The following is a 22,349-nucleotide window of genomic DNA, read 5'->3' on the forward strand; positions in this document are numbered from 1 at the left end:
GAATACAAGCAAATAGAAATCTGGCAGCTGCAATAATGCAGTGTTACAGTTGTATTGTAAACTAGTTTATTGAAGAGAGTGTGTTTGTTCTGAAAAAAACCCAAGTTTTGGAAAAAAACTTTTAGGATAGGTATGTTTTCCATTCTTCCCAATATTCATGCATACCATTGGCCATTTTTAGCTCACTCCCTTTTATCTCTCCATTTCAGTAGATTTACCACTTTCAGTTTCAGTCTCCATCAGCACTGGTTTAAAGGGATAGAGCAAGCATTGCGCTGGTCAAGGAGACACAGCCTGAGTGAGTGAGACACAGAGTGAGAATTTGGTAATTTGGTGCAGTGAGGTAATTCGGTGAAGAGTGGGAGAAGGTGCTTTTTCCCGACTGTTTTGTTCTCTCTCTTTCTTCGGGCCTAATTTTGGGAGCTGTTCGGAGGAGGAGCAGTCTCTGTGAGTATAAAAACCTAACAGTAACTTCCTGTTTTACAGTTTTTTCCCCCAAAAGGGACGTCAGAGGGAAGCTGTGATCTGATTGGTTGATAGCAAATCTGCCCCAAATTTTAAAAAAACACAGCTAAACTCGTAAACTTAAATTAAACTAATTAATTAATTAGTGATGGCTGGTCAGGTGATGTGCTTGAGCTGCTTGATGTGGGAGCTGGCAGATCCCATTGCAAGCTGCAGCGACCACATCTGCAGTAAGTGTTGGCTGCTCGAAGAGCTCCGGCTCAGAGTGGATGAGCTGGAGTCTGAGCTTCAAACACTGAGGCACATCCGGGAGGGGGAGACTTACCTGGACACTGTTTCAGGAGGCAGTCACACCTGTCAGGGTAAGTAGTTTAAATCCTGCCAGTGGCCAGGGACAGCAGGGTGTGACTGCAAGTCAGGAACTCAGGAGCCTCAGCCCTGGACCCTGTCCAACAGGTATGAGGCACTTGCTCCCTGTGTGGATGGCGAACAGGGCTGCAGGAAGGATGAGTCAGCTGACCAAGGCACCATGGTTCAGCAGGCCATTCAAGGGGAGGGAGTAAATAGGCAAGTTGTAGTTGTAGGGGATTCTATTATCAGGGGGATAGATAGTATCCTTTGTGAGCAGGATAAAGAGTCCCGCATGGTATGTTGCCTGCACGGTGCTAGGGTGCGGGACATCGCTGACCGGCTTGAAAGGATACTGGAGAGGGAGGGGGAGGATCCAGTTGTTGCGGTCCATGTCGGTACCAACAACATAGGCAAGTCTAGAAAAGAGGACCTGTTTAGAGATTATAAAGAGCTAGGATTCAAATTAAAAAACAGGTCCTCAAGGGTCATAATCTCCGGATTACTGCCCGAGCCACGTGCAAATTGGCATAGGGAGGCAGGAATAAGGGAAGTTAACACGTGGCTGAAAGAGTGGTGTGGGAAAGAGGGGTTCCTTTTCATGGGACACTGGCATCAGTTTTGGGACAGGGGGGACCTATACCGTTGGGGGCCAGTGTTCTGGCGAAAAGAGTAAATAGGGTGGTCAATAGGACTTTAAATTAGAGATTGGGGGGGGGGGGGGGGGGGGGGGGGGGTCAGGGAACCAAGAGGTGAAGTAATCAGTGGGAAGCGTAGCTGCTTAGGAATACAAAAAAGCACGAAAAGACAGAACTCAGGAGGTTACGATAGTCCCCATCCCACAAAATATGACACAGTGTATGGAAAGGCTCAGTAAACCAAGGTCCACCACACTAAGAAAACAAAAAGGGACGGTCAATAGAGAATTAAAGGTGCTATATTTAAATGCGCGCTGTGTACGGAACAAGGTAGATGAGCTTGTGGCACAGACTGTGACTGGCAGGTATGATGTGGTAGGCATCACAGAGACGTGGTTGCAGGGGGTTCAGGACTGGCATTTAAACATCCAAGGATTCACAACCTATCGAAAAGACAGAGAGGTGGGCAGAGGGGGCGGGGTTGCCTTGTTAATTAGGAATGAAATTAAATCAATAGCACTAAACGACATAGGGTCAGATGATGTGGAGTCTGTGTGGGTAGAGTTGAGGAACCACAAAGGCAAAAAATAACAATGGGAGTTATGTATAGGCCTCCTACAGGACCAGGGGCACAAAATGCACCACGAAATAGAAAGTGCATGTCAGAAAGGCAAGGTCACAGTGATCATGGGGGACTTCAATATGCAGGTGGATTGGGTAAATAATGCTGCCAGTGGACCCATGGAAAGGGAATTCATTGAATGTTTACAGGAGGGCTTTTTGGAACAGCTTGAGATGGAGCCCACGAGGGGACAGGCCATTCTGGACTTAGTGTTATGTAATGAGCCAGACTTGATTAAAGATCTTAAAGTAAGGGAACACTTAGGAGGCAGTGATCATAAAATGGTAGAATTCAATATCCAATTTGAAAGAAAGAAGGTAGAATCGGATGTAAAGGTGTTACAGTTAAATAAAGGTAACTACAGGGGCATGAGGGAGGAACTGACGAAAATCGACTGGGAGCAGAGCCTAGTGGGAAAGACAGTAGAACAGCAATGGCAGGAGTTTCTGGTAGTAATTGAGGGCACAGTACAGAGGTTAATCCCAAAGAAAAGAAAGGTTATCAGAGGGGGGATTAGGCAGCCATGGCTGACAAAGGAAGTTAGGGAATGCATCAAAGCAAAAGAGAAAGCCTATAATGTGGCAAATAGTGGGAAGTCAGAAGATTGGGAAGGCTACAAAAACAAACAGAGGATAACAAAGAGAGAAATAAGGAAAGAGGGGATCAATTATGAAGGTAGGCTAGCCAGCAACATTAGGAATGATAGTAAAAGTTTCTTTAAATATATTAAAAACAAACGGAGGGCAAAAGTAGACATTGGGCCGCTCCAAAATGACGCTGGTAATCTAGTGATGGGAGACAAGGAAATAGCTGAGGAACTAAATAGGTACTTTGCGTCAGTCTTCACAGTAGAAGACATGAGTAATATCCCAACAATTCAGGAGAGTCAGGGGGCAGAATTGAATATGGTAGCCATCACAAAGGAGAAAGTGCTAGAGAAACTAAGAGGTCTAAAAATTGATAAATCTCCGGGCCCAGGTGGGCTACATCCTAGAGTTCTAAAGGAGATAGCTGAAGAAATAGTGGAGGCGTTAGTTATGATCTTTCAAAAGTCACTGGAGTCAGGGAAAGTCCCAGAGGATTGGGAAATCGCTGTTGTAACCCCCCTGTTCAAGAAGGGAACAAGGAAAAAGATGGAAAATTATAGGCCAATTAGCCTAACCTCAGTTGTTGGCAAGATCCTAGAACCCATTGATAAGGATGAGATTTCTAAATTCTTGGAAGTGCAGGGTCGGATTAGGACAAGTCAGCATGGATTTAGTAAGGGGAGGTCATGCCTGACAAACTGTTAGAGTTCTTTGAAGAGATAACAAATAGGTTAGACCAAGAAGAGCCAATGGATGTTATCTATCTTGACTTCCAAAAGGCCTTTGATAAGGTGCCTCACGGGAGACTGCTGAGTAAAATAAGGGCCCATGGTATTCGAGGCAAGGTACTAACATGGATTGACGATTGGCTGTCAGGCAGAGAGTTGGGATAAAAGGTTCTTTTTCGGAATGGCAACCAGTGACGAGTGGTGGCCCGCAGGGTTCAGTGTTGGGGCCACAGCTGTTCTCTTTATATATTAACGATCTAGATGACGGGACTGAGGGCATTCTGGCTAAGTTTGCCGATGATACAAAGATAGGTGGAGGGGCAGGTAGTATGGGGAGGCTGCAGAAAGATTTAGACAGTTTAGGAGAGTGGTCCACGAAATGGCTGATGAAATTCAACGTGGGCAAGTGCGAGGTCTTGCACTTTGGAAAAAAGACTAGAGGCATGGACTATTTTCTAAACGGTGACAAAATTCATAATGCTGAAGTGCAAAGGGACTTTGGAGTCCTAGTCCAGGATTCTCTAAAGGTAAACTTGCAGGTTGAGTCCGTAATTAAGAAAGCAAATGTAATGTTGTCATTTATCTCAAGAGGCTTGGAATATAAAAGCAGGGTTGTACTTCTGAAGCTTTATAAAGCATTAGTTAGGTCCCATTTAGAATACTGTGAGCAATTTTGTGCCCCACACCTCAGGAAGGACATACTGGCACTGGAGCGGGTCCAGCGGAGATTCACACGGATGATCCCAGGAATGGTAGGCCCAACATACGATGAATGTCGGAGGTTCGTGGGATTATATTCATTGGAGTTTAGGAAGTTGAGGGGAGATCTAATAGAAACTTACAAGATAATGAATGGCTTAGATAGGGTGGACGTAGGGAAGTTGTTTCCATTAGCAGGGGAGACTAGGACCCGGGGCACAGCCTTAGAATAAAAGGGAGTCACTTTAGAACAGAGATTAGGAGAAATTCCTTCAGCCAGAGAGTGGTGGGTCTGTGGAATTCATTGCCACAGAGGGCGGTGGAGGCCGGGACATTGAGTGTCTTTAAGACAGAAGTTGATAAATTCTTGATTTGTCGAGGAATTAAGGGCTATGGAGAGAGAGCGGGCAAATGGAGTTGAAATCAGCCATGATTGAATGGTGGAGTGGACTCGATGGGCTGAATGGCCTTACTTCCGCTCCTATGTCTTATGGTCTTAAGGGAGTGGGCCGAAGTAGCAGAAAATGCTATTATGAGCTAGGACATCCCACCATCAGCAATTCAAATGAAAAATTTATATATATGTTTTTCTTTCTGTAGAACTGTTTAGTTTCTGCTCAACAACTTTCCATATCTAACTAAATTTGAGTTTGTGGGTATGTGTCAACGCAATAACTTCAGAGAATTCCAAGCTTATTTGCTTTAATAGGTGGAACTAAGACAGCAATTTAACATATACAAATCTAGGCCATTACTTGCAAATATCTGTAGCTGCTGATATGAACAACTCAAGATATTATCCAGCAATGAGGTTACACTGCTAGAAACAAGTCTTTCTAAACCTCCAGCTCCTCAAAATTCAAATGCATAGAAATTAATGGGAGTTTCCAGAGTCGGCTGTTGGACAGTTCTGCTTTTATTTAGAGGAGTGGTCCAGGAACGAAGACTGAAATCGATCAATCAGAACACCACTCCAGCAGACAATAAGAAAAAAATTATTTAATCCTTTACTGGGTTTTTGTTTACATCTTCATGCCCAATTCACCAAATTAACCTCCTTTGGCTGGAATTCAAAGTTAACAGCATTAGTGTGTACAGCTTGTGTTAAGTGACCAAGATTAGGCTACTGTGGGGAAAAGTTATTTTCTCCATCTCCACTTTCCATTAATATCCAAATTGTATTTTCATTTGTTCTATTTTCTTCCTGACTCATTGTAAATTGCCGACACAAACTTCAAATGACATTTTTAAAAACATGAAAGCTTCAAACTGATATTTTACCAGAACTGAATCAAAATGAACAATGCTCCAATTGTAGTGCCTTGCATACTACAATCAGAACAGTAATCACACCTGTATGGAACTGTTGTCAAACATTTCTATGGTCAGCTCTTCTTCATCTTCTGCTGGCTCCTTTACCATGCCTGCAAAATTTTCAGAGTCGTAGAACTGAAGGAAAATGGGGGCACGGCTTGAGTTGCGTTGGATTTCAACACGGAGGATCCCATCCCGTGGCCACTTCTCACGGACGTGCTCTAAGCAATTGATTGGAGAGCGGGAAAAGGCAATATGAATGTAGGCCAAAATGAAAAGGACAAAAAGAGCCTGCAAAATAAAAGAAAGACACAATTAACATTTTCTCTCAAAAAGCATATGGTGAGTTTTTTGGGGAATGGGATAGGTGACAAATTGTGCATAACTTATTTACTAAAATAAAACAACAGGGTTGAGATTACCAAGCTTCTCTGTGTGAAGTGTAACATCAATGCACCTATTTTCCCAATATACTTCAAAACTAGGGATTGAGATGGAACTTTGCAGAGTAGACAGGTTATTTACTGATGTTGCTTAATTGAGGTTGTCATACAGTTTATTTAGTATTATCTGATTCTGGCAAGAAATTCAGTCTGAAAACATGTTTTAGATAAAGTACCCAGAAAGATGCAACCCCTGACTTAGGAGTGCTTAATGCTGACTGACACTGCCTCAGCGCTGGGAACCATGGTTCGATTCCGGCACATTCTCTCCATGTCTGTGTGGGTTTCTTCTGGGTTCTGCGGTTTCCTCCCACAGTCCAAAAATATGAAAATTAGGTGGATTGGCCATGCTAAATTGCCACTTGGTGTCCAAAGATGTGACAGGTGGATCGGCCAGGATCAATGCGCAGGTTTAAAGGGATAGAGCAGGGGAGTGGGCCTAAGTAGAGTGTTCTTTTGGAGGGTTGATGCAGACTTAATGGGCTGAATGTCCTCCTTCTGCACTGTAGGGAATTTATGTTCCAGTCCATAATTTGTAAGGGAAATTGCCAAACAGATTGCAAGTATGCTTGATAGCACTCTTGTTCAAGATACGTTAACTGCAAGTGCCACTTCTGCTGGGGGTGCCAGATTGTGCAACCACTCCTCTGGTGGTTAAAATGCACTCAACATGAATACTTTTAACTCGGAGGAAAAAAAATAGTTGCAATCTTCACACTTAGATGAGCGTTTAAATCTTTGTAATTGAAACCTTACAGAAACTTTCCACTATTGGAGGTACCCAACTTGCATATTGTCAAAACATGGAATACATTGTTTTAGACACAATGACCCACTTCATATAAATTTGCAACATCTACTAGACATCAAGCTGCTCTGACCACTCAAATTTGAAATTAAATGCGTATAATAATATCTAAAATCAATGCTCATCAAGCTACTTTAACTACATGATAAAAAGTGAAAAAGCATTCACTAGATTGAAAGTATTAATGTTGAGTGCAGAATGTAGACCTAAACTTGAACATTAATCTATCCAAATTTACTGAAATTAGTGCCAGGAACAACATACAAATGATGAGACCTGCAAAGAAACTACCCAATATTGACCCTGATAAATACAGGTCCACAAATCTGCAAGGGGATATATTATAGAAAAGTTAACTAGCCTTATGGAGCTGGTTCTCTCCATTTTCACACTAAAATCAACCTGTACTACATATCAGAGTCTGGTACTCACTAGAAAATTAAAGGAAATAAGAGAGTTGGAAGCAAATTTAAAGGCTGATGCTGTGTCAGAAAACGAAGTGTGGTTTTCAAAAGAAGCCCCATTGAAATTGTTTATTTCTCAAAGCACACTTTAAAGCAAATCATAAGGAGTAGTTTGCACTCCAGACAATATTTACATAATCTAATTTCTACCTCTTGCATCAAACCGGTGCGGGCATTCCCAACAGATCAAACCAAGTTCAATCACAACATGAAATCAGTGCCCTAAGCTTTGAGTGTTGCATAATTACAACAGGAATATGGTGTACAGTTCTGGGCACCACACTACAGGATGGATGTGAATGCACTGGGGAGAGCGCAGCAGAGGTTTACAAGAATGGTTCCAGGGATTAGAAACCTCAATTATGAGGAAAGATTGAAGAGGTTGGGATTGTTCTCCTAGGAGTGAAAGCTGAGATGAGATTTGATAGAGATGTTCAAAATCATGAGGGGGATGGACGGAGCAGATAGGGAAATGCTGTTCTTGCTCGTAAAATGATCAAGAAAGAAAGAGCTCAGATTTAAAGTGATTTGCAAAAGAGGCTAACATGAGAGAAAATGTTTTTTCACACAGCGAATGGCTCCAGTTTAGAATGTACTGCCTGTAAGTGCAGCAGAGGCTAGTTCAATCAAGGCGTTCAAAAGGGTATTTGATGATTATTTGAATAGAAACAATATGCAGGGGTACAGGGAAATGGAAGCGGAATGGCACTAAGTCATGATGCTCGTCTGGAGAGCCAGTGCGCACACAATGGCCAAATGGCCTCCTTTTGTGTGGTAACAATTCTGTGAGGACACGATCCTTAATCTTCAAAATACATTGATTTTTGGCAAGGTTACAGAAAACAGAGGAAGTTGGTCTGTTCTGGGATCCAAATATAACATTCAGAAAAGTTCATGGACACGTTTCTGATCAAATGCCCATTTTCCAGGAGGGTTAGAAAAACACCAGTGTGTACTTAACCTGAATTGGATGGGTACATTTTACCAGAGCTCCATTCACAAAAAAACATTAAATAGCTCAGAAGGAAGAAACAATTAAGAGTAAACTGCAAGGAGCAGGCAATTTCCTAAATAAATGTCCACTTGCTCTTCTTGGCACCTTCAAATAAATATTTAACGTGTCAATTTTCAGAAGTGAGCCCCTGGAGTTCCTATTTAAATTTTATGATAATTTTTATGACATGAAAGTTAATGGAAGGCTTTCCTGTTTAACATTATTACACTGGCAATTGGCGGTCTCTGATGTTATTCCTTTTTGAAGTACTGACAGATTAGTTCAATTTTAACTCTTTACAAGTTTCCTTCCCCTTCAGACACCATATGTTACTGAATTAAGTGCCCAAATTGAAACAAGATAATACATTTTTATACATGCAAATATTTTCAATTTTCTTGAAGCCATCGAAACATCAAAGGTGAAACAACATTCATTTCCTACACTTCACCGATGAGGAAATCACTGATGGATTTCAGCAGCACTGCTATAGGGTAAAAGGTTATAGATCCATTAAATCAGTGGATCCTATTAAAATGTTACTGTGGTCAGACAAATTGAATTGGGATTAAAAATCTATGACTCCCATGTGGTACCGACAACTGTTGTAGCTATTTGTTGCTGTTTCAAACAACATTTCTTTAGGCTGCACTTCCATTTCATAAAAAAGTATCAGAGAGTTTTCAAAAATATGAAACATTTCTTTTATGTGGAATTCTTTCTTTATTTAACAGTTTGGGCTCCTTACTTCCTGGAGGAGCTTTTGGGATGGGGCACCACTACATGGTCCACTTTGCTTGCTTTTACCATTTGAAGTTGATGGCAGTTCTATTCATATGTGAATGATTAAGCATTTTCTAGAACTCATTTTGAAATATTTTTAAATGTATTCAATCTTATCCATAGGGTCATGGTTAGTCAACATGTCTAATTTCAATTGTGCGGTCCACTGAGATGAAAAAGGGTCTCTCATGCGGCCCACTCACTAGCCTAGGTTGCCTATCAATGATCTAGGCCGTGGTTTGGAATTTCCTCTCAAAACCTCTGCCTTTCTCTCCCATTAAAGCTCTTAAAGCTCTGCTTTAATCTGCCTCTTAAATCTTTTGATCATCCTGCCCTAATGCCCTGTTTTTTGCTCCATGTTAATTTTTGTCTAATGAAACTCCCATGAAGTGAATTATGTTAAAGTGCATCTATGTTAAAGGTGCCATGGCATGAATATTGTTGACAAATCACCAGTGCTCCCATCACCAGAAATATTCCCCATTACAGTGAGTGGCTGAATGTTATTTGATCATGGGAACCATAAAACCCAAACCCACCCTCATCCAATGCATGACCTTGTATGCATATTCCAGAAGTGGTGGTACAGCAATCATAGATTTACAATGCAGAATCCTCGCCGATTTGTATTCATCCCTGTGCTGAGAACAACTGTATAGTACAACTGTTGCCCAGTTCAATCATCGTAATGTTCTTATATAGTAGGCCATTCGGGGCAGTATGCTTTTCTTAGTAAACTGGTTTGTAATTAAATAAACAAGGAGAGAGAAGGAACAGAAAAATTGTGAACATGGTGAACAGTACCATGCCGTGAGAGTTTTTGTTTGGAGTACAATGTACCCTTGTTAATTCTTCTAGCTTACTTTGTTATTTAGGTCCATGTTCAGGCACCTTTTTGCCTGCCTTGGCACCAAGCCCAACGCTGATTTCCTTGTAAAACACAATCAAAAATACTAAGTCTATAATCAGATGGTGGGTATTGTAGCGGTGAATTATCAAGCTTTTTTCAGGAGTGGGCAAAATTCAAACTTCCAAACAGCATATCCATGATTGTCAGAATCCAAAGTACACCTAGCTACACATCACTATAATAAATCATTACACATTTCAAAGCATAGTTGTGGAAATGGATCAGGTTTTAAATGTGAAGAGGTCACTGTAAACAGTACATTGATTTTGCTATTCATTTAGTCGTGGTGTAATGTGTGTATGATGCTACAAGCAACATTTTCACAGCTCTGGCCTATTCTTCAATACGACTGCTCATGCTGATTCTGGAGCTGAGCTGTTTTCCAACAACCATCTCTCCAATGTTCAACAGAGTGAGTGAGATAGCTGCAAAACCCTTGGATACCATAAATAAAACTGTTTGCAGTGTCAGTGGGTGTGTAAACATGCAGCAGTTTGCCCACCGCTGTGAATTTTTGAAAAATATAGAAAGCTGGTTACCGAACGTTATTTGGTTCTGACCATAACAAAATATGTTACCTCTCGCACAATTCCCTTACCAAACCAACAAATTAGTCAGGGGAAATTAGATTTCACGGCCTTTTAGGAATAAAGGTTCGCTTTAACAAGATAATATAATCATATAATCTCAGCATTCAGCCCACCATACCTGTGCCAGCTCTTTGGTAAGCTATCCAATTAATTCCAGTTCCATGCGCTTTTCCAAAACGCCTGTTACTTTTTCCCCCTTCAAGTGCTTACTAAATTATCTTTTGAATGCTATGATTATACCCACTTGTACTGTTCTTTCAGACAGTCCATTCAAAATCATAACTCGGTGTAGAAAAAGGTTCCCAAATGTCACCTCTAGTTCTTCTACCAATCACCTTAAATCTATGCCCCCTTTTTACGCACCCACTGACACTGCAAACAGTTTTGCCTTATTTACTCTATCTAAATCCTTCACGACTCTGAACACCTCTATCAGATCTCCTCTTAACTTTCTCTGTTCGACAAATTCAATCTTTTAACTTTCCTCTGAACCCTTTCCAAGACTAATATATCATCAACCATGTGGGAAGACAAAGATTGGGCACAGTACTCTAAATGTGGTTTGACCAGCGACCTGCAGAGTGTCAAAATAATTTATAATGAATGAATGGTTCTATTAAAATAACTTTAGCTCCCGTTTCTCTATATTGATCAGTGTAACACAAAGATCCTAGTCTCTCCCAATTCCTTTCCGTATTATTTCCTGAAAACGATAGGTGCATTCTGTGCTGACCATACCAACAAGCACAACTTTAGTGTATCTAAATTAAATGTAATTTGCATTGTGATCCATTCCCCTTGCACATTTAAATCGTTTCAATCTGATTTTTGTTATTCTTTCATGGGGTGTGGGCATCGCTGGCAAGTCCAATGTTATGGGCGAGGCGTTTTCAGAACCCTAAAATGTATCATGGAGTTCAACCAACCTCTCCCTTTAATGGATTTATTGCTTTTCCGAGCACGCGGCTTTTTCCTTACGTGTGGGATTACAATTATGGACACGTGGGTTTTTAAACACAAAACACTGTTTATTCCATGAACTCAACTTAACAACTGAAATAAACATTGGATCTCTTAACACCCCTTACTTCAAAGATAACATAGCTAGGATTACCTGGAAAAGGTCGCTAGCCTGTCATCATTTTGACCATCATGTCCTGGAGTGACATTTGAACCCACGGCTACCTGACTCAGAGGCAGGAACGCTACCCACTGCGCCACTAGAGCTGCCATTATCGATATGATAGTCACCAATAAATACAATAGGAAATTCTGGAGACATATCTTTGCCCAGAGATTGTTGGGCTAAATGGCCTGTTTCTAAGCTGTCTATTCTATGTATATAATGAGGACACTAACATTATTTCTTATCCAATATCCTACACACCAGCCTGCCTATCCATGCACACAACAAACTACCCGCTCACCTTTCCACCTAGCTTCTCACTAATCCATTGTTATGGGCGAGGCGTTTTCAGAACCCCAAAATGTATCATGGAGTTCAACCAACCTCTCCCTTTAATGGATTTGTTGCTTTTCCGAGCACGCGGCTTTTTCCCTTGGTGTGGGATTACAATTATGGACACGTGGGTTTTTAAACCCAAAACACTGTTTACTCCATGAACTCAACTTAACATCTTAAATAAACATTGGATATCTTAACACCCCTTACTTCAAAGATAACTCAGAAAATATTGCAACAGTAAATAATTCCTTAAAATGTTCCTTCAAACTTCCAAGAGACTTAACACCTTTAAACAGGTGTTAAAGGATATATATATTTTCTGTAGAATGGCAGAGATATATTAGCTTGGTTGATTTCAGCTCCAGCCCCTTGTTTTTTTCCTGCAGCTCTCTGGACACACACAACTTGCTTTCTCCAACTGCAAAACTTGCAGCTCTCTGGAAACAAACAGACTGCTTTTAAACTGAAACTAAAAACCTGCAAAATGGCTTACCGGAGCTCCACTGTTTTCTTAAAGGTACATTGCTTACACATCCATTTCTTAAAGGCACTCTTGCATGACACCAACATTTATTGCCCATCCCCAATTGTCCTTAACCCTAATCCTTCAGAAAGTGGCGGCGAACTGCCCCCATTTCTGTTCCATCTTATCCCATTGCAATTTAGTATCATCTGCAAAATTACATACCAATCCACTATCCAAGTCAATAATAAAGATTGTGAAGTATAGCAGACCCAGCTGATCACTGATGGGCACCAGTTGTAACATATCTCCAAGCTGAACTCCATCTGCAACTACAACTTTTTGGCTACAGGACTGGAACCAATTACAAATTGAACATTTCAAATTTTTATTAATACCACAAGATTCGCTTGTGTAAGTGCAGCGTGGTGGTGCAGTGGTTAGCACTGCTGCCTCACAGCGCTGATGACCCGGGTTCGATCTCGGCCCCGGGTCGCTGTCAGTGTGGAGTTTACACATTCTCCCAGTGTCTGTGTGAGTCTCACCCCCACAACCCAAGAGTAGGATAGGTGGATTGGCCACGCTAAATTGTCCCTTAATTGAAAAAAAAAAGAGAGAATTGGGTACTCTAAATTTATTTTTAAAACGCTAGGAAAAATGATTCTATCGTGTGAAATAACCTATTTGAGGTACTTTATAAAAGGTTTTTTTGTAAGTCCAAGTGGACAATCTTAGCAAATTTGTCTGGCGTAACCTTTTTTTTTTACAGAAGTGAAAATCTAATGGTTTCTTCATTCCTTTCCCAGTGATCATAAAGGGCATCCGCTTGTGATCCCTTTGAGCACCTTCCCAATAATGGATGTCAGTCTGAAAAACTAATAGGTCCCACGCTTTGATTTATCCCCTACTTTTTTTAAAAAAGGAACGATATGAGATAGCCTTTAGTCTAAGGGAACATCCTAAACTCCTAAGAATGGGCAAGGGGCTCACAGAGCACCTATTCTATCTGTTGAATTACCCTTGTATGGGTATCATCCTGAAGCCTTATTAATTTTTAGCTCTTCCAAACTATTCAAGCTATCATTACTTATCTATTTTAATATTAATAAAGGCTTTTAATACTGGCACTTAAGCTACATCCACAGGAATATAGACAGACACAAAATAGTAATTTAGCAATTATGCCAGAACTTGAGAACCAGTTAGAATCTACCCTATACCATCATGCTGTAGTCCTATACTGTCCTTAATGTTCTTCCAATTGATACATTACTTTTCCACATTCTCCTATGAGCTAAAGTGAACAAAAAACAAAAAATACTGCCGATGCAGGCTGAAATATGAAAAACTTGTATTTACATAGCATCGCAAGCATAGTAAAATAGGCTTTGCAGAAACAGTGTGAAACAATGTTTGCGAAAACAGAAAATGCTTAGGATATTTAGATTAGGCAGCATCTGTGGACATGACAGATAAGCTCATGGGCAATTAGGGATGGGCAATAAATGCTGGACTCGCCAGCGACATCCACATCCCATGAAAGAATTTTAAAAATATATATAATTTAAATGCAGAGTTCAATGGTGCAGAATTAATCTCAGTAAAAATGAAAGTCGCTGAATGGACACTACTCAGTACTGAAGGCCTATTTAAATAGACTGCATTTAAGGTACAAGAAAGAAGTTAGTTATTTGCAGAAAAACTATGCACATAACAAGGGGGAAAAGAAGAAATTAGAGAGAGAATTTTAGAAAAAAAACAAAATTAACTTTACAGGAGTCAACAGATATTTACTGAACCCACAAGGGAACAAATTCCAAGGTCAAGAGAGTGGTTTGTCATAGAGTAAATGGCAGCTGAAGTGTGGTTTCTCTCTCAATTCTGGTCAGTAGACAATCAAATCATGCACGGGTGCAGGAAAATCAAGATGACATTGCAGCAGCATTGCCACGAAGAGCGTAGGGAATTAGAAACTAGAACAAGAGACCCAAATGAAAAATATCCCCAATACATCAAATTCCAAAGGAGAGTCATAACATTAATTCTTTCTGTCTCCATAGATGCTGCCAGATCGGAGTTTTTACAGAGTTTTGTTATTTCAGATTACCAGCATCCACAGCATTGCACTTTTATATTATGTGAAATATCCCCCACCCTGGCCCAATAAAGAAGAAAAAGGTGAGCAACTTTGATTTAACGATACACCCTAGAGGCAATAGCATTTTGGCAACATGAATACATAAGCACTGTAGCACAGTGGTTATCATGGTTGCTTCATAGCTCCAGGGTCTCGGGTTCAATTTCCGGCTTGGGTCACAGTTTGTGCTGAGTCTGCACATTCTCCCCATGTCTGCGTGGGTTTCCACCAGGTGCTCCGGTTTCCTCCCACAGTCCAAAGATGTTCAGGTTAGTAGATTGGCCATGCTAAATTGCCCTTAGTGTCCAAAAAGGTTAGGTGGGGTTACTGGGATAGATTGGAGGCGTGGGCTTAAGTAGGGTGCTCTTTCCAAGGCCTGCAGACTCGATGGGTTGAATGGCCTCCCTCTGCACTGTAGATTCTATAAAATAGGAGTAAGAATTCAGCCCATCATGCCTGCTCCAACACTCAATAAGATCATGGCTGATCTAATTGTGGCCTTAATCCACCTTCGTCCCTGACCACTCTGCCTCATAACTCTTTACTCCTGTGTGAATCAAAAATCTGTCTAACTCAGCTTTGAATATATGAAATGGCTCAGTCTCCAGTGCTCACTGGGGAAGAAAATTCCAAAACACTAATGGTCCTCAGATAGGAAAGTATTTGTCTTAAACGAGAGATGCCTTATTTTGAAACTGTGATCCCTAGTTCTAGATTCTTCCACAAGTGGAAACATCTTCTCAGCATCTACCCTGTCAAGCCTCCTCAGAATTTTATATGTTTCTATAAATCACCTTTCATTTTTCTAAATTCCAACGAGTATTGGCTCAACTTGCTCAACCTTTTCTCATAACACAAATCCATCAACTCAGGAGCAGCATGGTGGCACAGTGGTTAGCACTGCAACCTCACAGCACCAAGGCCCGAGTTCGAACCCAGACGCAGATGACTGTCCTTGTGGAGTTTGCACATTCTCCCAGTGTCTGCGTGGGTCTCACCCCACAACCATAAAGATGGGCAGGGTAGGTGAATTGACCATGGTAAATTGCTCCTTAATTGGGAAAAAACACATCAACCCAGGAAATGAGCGTAGTGTACCTTCTCGGAATGCTTCCAACGCAAGTAAGGTTAAATAAGGAATGACTCTCAAAAACAATTGCCATCATCTCCTATGTTCCATTGGTATAGCAAATGCATCCTTTTGGCGGTTTAGATCTATATCCGGCTGAAACTTTTATTTTTTCTGGATTATTAGTTACGTGCATCTGTTTGCTGTCATACTGATCTGCATATGCACACATTTGTCCTATTGCTTGTTTTACTAAAAAAAAAAATCTGTATTTTTAGCAATAATATCAATAAAAAAGATACGTTGAAGTCTTGGAAACCAACGTCATTAGTATGAGTTCAGGCTTGCTCCAAACACTGTCCTTTGCAGCAAAACTGCAGACTACGTAAGTGAAGACTCATAGCAAACACAGGCACGGGCATTAGAAGATGAAAATCATGCCTGACAAATCTCCCCGGCTGCTTTGAGAAAGTGACCGGGGACTTTCCGGTCCCCGGAATGTGAATGGACTGCAGAATACCCTATGACATGATATTTCCAAACGGCATCTATATAAAAGACGAGCTCTTAAGATCAAAACTCTCAAGGAATCGATGAGAAACTGGATGGGATAAGGTCTGTGCATGTGCACACAGACTTTTGGGGGGGGGGGGGGGGGGTTGCATTCCACAAATGGTACTGCAATAGATTAAGAAATCAAGAGACCCAGAAAACTCAGTAAACAATATAGCAAACTAAACAGACAAAGCCAAAAGAATATTGAAACAGTTGAATATAAACTGACGGAAGCGGTCAAAGTGCACCATGCTCTGGTCAGACCATTGCTTGAATACTGCATCTCATTCTGTTTCCCAAGAAACAAATGTGTTCAGATATTGAAGGCAAAGGAGAGTAGAGTCTCAAGACTGATTTTTTTCTGCCAGAAGAAATATATGAAGAAAAACAATGATTTAGTTTATATAGTGCCTTCAATGTAATGAAATGTCCTACGGTACCCTACAGGAAATTATAAAACAAAGTTTGACACTGAGCGTATAAGGAGATATTAGGTGAGTTGAGCAACATTTTGGACAAAAATTAGGTTTTAGGGGATGTCTTAAAGGAAAAAAGCTAGACAGCAAGGTGTAATGATTCCAGAGTTTATGGCCTTGGCAACTGCTGGCACACCCAACAATGCTGGAGCAATTATAATAATAATAATGTTTGTCAAAAGTAGGCTTACATTAACACTGCAATGAAGTTACCGTGAAAAGCCCCTAGTCGCCACATTCCGGCGCCTATTCGGGTACAAGGAGGGAGAATTCAGAACGTCCACATTAGATAACAGCACATCTTTCGGGAGTTGTGGGAGGAAACCGGAGCACCTGGAGGAAATAAAATCAGGGATGCACAAAAGGCAATTGCAAAAATAGGTCACAGGTTCAAACAACCTTGTGCTGGTTTAGCACAGTGCTAAAGAGCTGGCTTTTAAAGCAGACCAAGACAGGCCAGCAGCACCGTTCAATTCCCGCACCAGCCTCCCCGAACAGGCGCCAGAATGTGGCGACTAGGGGCTTTTCACAGTAACTTCATTTGAAGCTTACTTGTGACAATAAGCGATTTATTTCATTTCATTTCACAAATAAAACACATTTAAGGCCAATATCAGGAAGTTCCTCTTTGCATAAAAAGTGGTGAGAATGTGAATTGGATTACTCCAAGTCAAAGGAGGAAAGGTTAAAAATGTTTGGAGCTAATGTTTAGAGTCTGGATGACTCTTTGTCAAAGCTAGAGAGAACTGGAAATGAGGTCATATTTATACTGTAGTTGGGGAGGGGGGGTGAAAAGGGGCCAGCGATAGGTGGAGATAGACAAATGTCGGGGACAGAAGATAAAAGGAATGTAAATCGTGTGATCATGGCTAAGAAGGATGCTGATAGTGGCACATAAAGAAATCAAAATATATGAATGGCAGAACAAAGTGGAGCAGTGTGTAAAGGTGTAGGGAGAAATTGGAAGAAATTTTTCAGAATGTTGTTGGAATTTGGGATTGCTTACCATAAGTGGCTATTAAAGCAGAACATATAACATTAGAAGGAATCTGACGAATTGAAAAGTCTTGGAATGAGAATAGATCCTTCCAATTCAAGAGTGAGCACAACTTGAGGATGTTGAGCCAAATAAAGATTATTATACAAGAAAAAGGGTTATCATCACAAGTAGACTTACATTTAGACTGCAATGAAGTTACTGTGAAAAGCCCCAAGCCACCACATTCCGGCACCTGTTCGGGTACACAGAGGGAGAAAACCAGAGCACCCGGAGGAAACCCATGCAGACACAGGGAGAACGTGCAGACTCCGCACAGACAGTGACCCAAGCCGGGAATCGAACCTGGGACCCTGGCGCTGTGAAGCTACAGTGCTAACTACTGTGTTACCATGCTGCCCTGTGAATGCTGCCTCAAGAGGTTAAATTGCACATATACAATACAAATTACTATGAAGTCCAAATCCAATGGGGAGTCTTTTATGTCACAGCTCGCTCTTTCAAGAGTGAACAGCAACTGACTCCTATTTCCAAATTTCTATTAATCTAAAAAATCAACAAGTTCTTGTAATAGAAAACATTGCGAGGACATAATAACCTTCCAACAAAACAGTTCTAATAAAGTTTCAGGCAAAAGACTGAACTTATCTATTCTTCAGGCTGTTCATCTGCACTGGAAAATACTTCAAAGGCAATGACTGGTCCTTAAAAATCTTTCATTTAAATTCTGAAAATAAGCAATGACACTAACAAAGGAAACCCTGTCAGGGAAGATGCTTATGAAATATTTGATAGATCAAGCTTGCTTCACAAACTGGTCCCCCAGGTACAGAAATAATGAGCTTCCCTCAGAGATAGAGATGGTTATTCAAATTGTTACATTTACCACTTGTATCTAAAAATATAATTCATAAATCACGCAATCTGTCAATTGTAACATCAATATACCCAGAAAACCAGTCTCCATTTTTCAATTTGGACTCCCAAGTGGCTGCAGGAAATATAGCACCCAATTGCAATATGAATTATGGGGTGGGAGGAACTGCATAGAGGTAACTAACTGATCTGCTTCAGCAATGCCCTCTTGATACTTCAAGATAGACAAATTACAACGCACTCGATCCATCGGTAATTTTTCCAGTCTTATGCATTCCTATATTTATCGAAGTTTCTGGAACATAATTCCTAGACATTGAAACTGGTCAGTTGAATTGAAATTGGCCTTTCTGATCCCGTACATTCCTGTGACGATGAATACTAAGATAAAACTGCTATACGGCAGGAATTGTACATCAAAATTCTGAATTGTTATTGTAGAAAGCAGGCACATTTTGCGTGCAGAATGCTGGTACAGATTATTTAATACATTGTTCAGGTTTAACTCATTTTACTTTTCTTCAGTTTCGTCCTCTCTTTTACATAGGATAACTTTCAAAGACACTTCAATTTCCCCCAAAGACAAAGCACTACCAATTATGCCAAGAACGTAAATGCTATCTTTATTAGCATAGGCCTGTGCAATATCAGTGGACTTTTAAGTCAGTCCGAGTGATACATTTCAAAATAAAAGGCTATGTGTATCACTAGCAAGATTTCTCCAGAGATGTAATTTGGAAAATGTTACAATCCCATGAGATTCTGTTCCTTGGAAACCATCGCCACTGTGCTCATTGCTGCTGCTGGACAGAAGTCAGTACTTGTTTTGACAGCAAATTTTGATCCATGGTCAAAAGATCATCTAGCCTCCAAATAGTTAAGATGTAATTATAATATGTTATAATTATGTACCAATGTTTTACATGCATGAAACGAAGTGGAGGAAAACAGTCGAGGGAAATTTGCAGAATTAGTTCACTTATTGACCACCATAATCTGGAAGTAAATACATTTTAGCACATATATATATATTTATAAAGGCAAATTTTGTGCATTCAATCTTCTTTACAGTACAAATACATCATCTTTTCAAAGGCCAGTATGATTCCCTTACGCCAGGGCTCACATTTCCAGCAAAACAAATACTTCACACTTCAGAAAATACTTGAAGCAACTTAGTTTTTATTAACAAAAAACTCTTGAAACCTAAAAATCATAATATTTTAGTGCATATTTAAAGGGCATCACCAGCAGAACTCTAATTTTAAAAAGTCAAAATTGCGTAGTCAACTTTTGTTTTGTCTTTTTGAGCGGGATAAATTCTTTTGTTTGGTCAATTATTAGGGAACCATACTGAGATACAGGCATGAGAAACAGGCATGAGAATGCACACAGTTGAAATGACTTGACTGCAGATTTTTTCCCTCCCAAATTTACATTGATATAACTATGAGCTCAGCTCCCTCAAGGCCCAGTGAGCTGCATTACTCTTGAGCAAGTTCTCGTGATCATACAACAGAATCGCCACGTAAGCAAACATGGAGCTAAAGGGCAGAATTTAATTTACCCCTGCAGGGATCTTGGGGGTGGGGAGGGGGGGACAATGACGACAACGTAACTGGGCGGGAAGGCGCAGGGTTCAGAGCCTACCGTATGTGCGGAGATCACCAGATATACCCTGGTGGCCACAATGCATGGTTGTGGGACCTCCTGAGGTCCACCCCACTCTAAGAACCGCCTGCCCTCAACAGCCACCCGCCTTTCACCAGTTCTGACTGGTTACTGTGAGACTACCCCACTCACCCATGTTCTGGAGTCTCCTTTGCTGTTGCTCCAGGGCTTTCTGGAGTGCCACTATTCCTGGCCATCCCAGGAAACTGCAACAGCAGGCAGTTAACTGCCCAAATAAGGTTCAATCCCACGGAGGCTCCTGGAATGGTTTGTAGCTATTGAATTCAGCCTGTAGTTATTATAGCAGTGAAGGAGGCTATTCAGCCCATGAGTCTATGCCAGGCTTTTTCAAAATATAAAATACAGCCATAGTTACTTGAAATTGTTTGTTGTCCCTATATTTAACCAATTTATTCTTTGCTGTACATGAATCAGAGAAAGCACATAAGCATAATTTCCTCCTGGGCTTATATCAAAGTGCTCAAAAAAAGAGATAATGTAGGAACATCTATTCAATTTATAAAATAAAGCAAAAGAAATGGTGTCCATCTTAGTTATAATGGCATAAAACGTTTAAATATGTTAAAGCGTGGATTATTTGACTGAAACTTGATGTTATTTCTGTAAGGGAGATTATTGGAACATATGAACACATGGAAGGTGAAAGGCCAGTAAGAGTCAGTCAGGGGAAAAATTACAGATGGAAAAAGGCAGAGGTTAATATAATGATGGTAAGAAAGTATTGCCATAATGTACGCCTAATCATAATTCACATATGGGAGAAATTGAGATAGTCTCCACGTTGTGCCAAAAAGTCAATTATTTTCAATCAGCAAGGTGGCAGAAGTTTAGTGTTGAGAATGAAAGACTTTTACACTTTTCAGAACCAAACATCTGTATGGTTAAACTTCCTATATTCAAACCACATCATATCTCTACATCATATATTCAAACCGTCAAGTGTGCCGTAACCCAAACACAGAGAAGCGCACAGTATTATTTTTAGCCTATTTTTGCAGCTAGTAACCCTATACAAGTAGTGAGATTGCCAATTATTTCTGTATTCGGAGCCTGCTTCCACTGTAAACTGGTTGAAACTTGCTGAAAATTTGCTAACCTACTGAAATGGTTTAGTTTCCAGGTAAACAAAAATGCAACATGGCCCAAGTGCAATAAATTATTAACCATCCTAGACAGAAATATTTCCACATCAATTGTTACATTTGCATTGTCAAAATCAGTCAATGGATCACCAAGACTATGAAAGAAAGGTAGGTCAATGTTTTAACAAAGAAAAGTACAGCACAGGAACATGCCCTTCGGCCCTCCAAGCCTATGCCGATCATGCTGCCCGTCTAAACCAAAATCTTCTGCACTTCTGGGGTCCGTATCCCTCTATTCCCATCCTATTCATATATTTGTCAAGATGCCCCTGAAACGTCACTATCGTCCCTACTTCCACCACCTCTCCGGCAGCGAGTTCCAGACACCCACTAGCCTCTGTAAAAAAAAAAAACTTGCCTCGTACATCTCCTCTAAACCTTGCCCCTCGCACCTTAAACCGATGCCCCCTAGTAATTGACCTCTCTACCTTGGGAAAAAGCCTCTGACTATCCACCCTGTCTATGCCCCTCATAATTTTGTAGACCTCTATCAGGTTGCCCCTCAACCTCCATCGTTCTAGTGAGAACAAACCGAGTTTATTCAACCGCTCCTCATAGCTAATGCCCTCCATACCAGGCAACATACTGATAAATCTCTTCTGCGCCCTCTCTGAAGCCTTCACATCCTTCTGGTAGTGTTGCGACCAGAATTGGCCTAACTAAGGTTCTTAACAGCTGCAACATGACATGCCAATTTTTATATTCAATGCCCCAGCCAATGAAGGCAAGCATGCTGTATGCCTTCTTGACTACCTTCTCCATCTGTGTTGCTCCTTTCAGTGACCTGTGGACCTGTACACCTAGATCTCTCTGACTGTCAATACTCGAGGGTTCTACCATTCACTTATATTCCCTAGCTGCATTAGACCTTCCAAAATGCATTACCTCACATTTGTCCAGATTAAACTCCATCTGCCATCTCTTCGCCCAAGTCTCCAAACGATCTAAATCCTGCTGCATCCTCTGACAGTCCTCATCGTTATCCGCAATTCCACCAACCTTTGTCGTCTGCAAACTTACTAATCAGACCAGGTACATTTTCCTCCAAATCATTTATATATACACACTATGAACAGCAAAGGTC

At 40.8% G+C, this 22,349-nt stretch overlaps 1 protein-coding gene across 2 annotated transcripts in view; it reads right to left on the minus strand.

Annotated features, from left to right (window-relative positions):
- tmem259 (transmembrane protein 259) overlaps positions 1–22,349 on the minus strand; it is a 97,199-nt gene that overhangs the window by 63,633 nt on the left and 11,217 nt on the right. For both annotated transcript variants that reach the window (XM_072482681.1, XM_072482680.1), the window contains exon 2: positions 5,441–5,692. In XM_072482681.1, the coding sequence (XP_072338782.1) occupies positions 5,441–5,692 (252 nt within the window). The remainder of the gene's footprint in view (positions 1–5,440; positions 5,693–22,349) is intronic.

This window comes from Scyliorhinus torazame, chromosome 18, assembly GCF_047496885.1.
Source record: "Scyliorhinus torazame isolate Kashiwa2021f chromosome 18, sScyTor2.1, whole genome shotgun sequence".
In the NCBI taxonomy this organism is placed as follows: domain Eukaryota; kingdom Metazoa; phylum Chordata; class Chondrichthyes; order Carcharhiniformes; family Scyliorhinidae; genus Scyliorhinus; species Scyliorhinus torazame.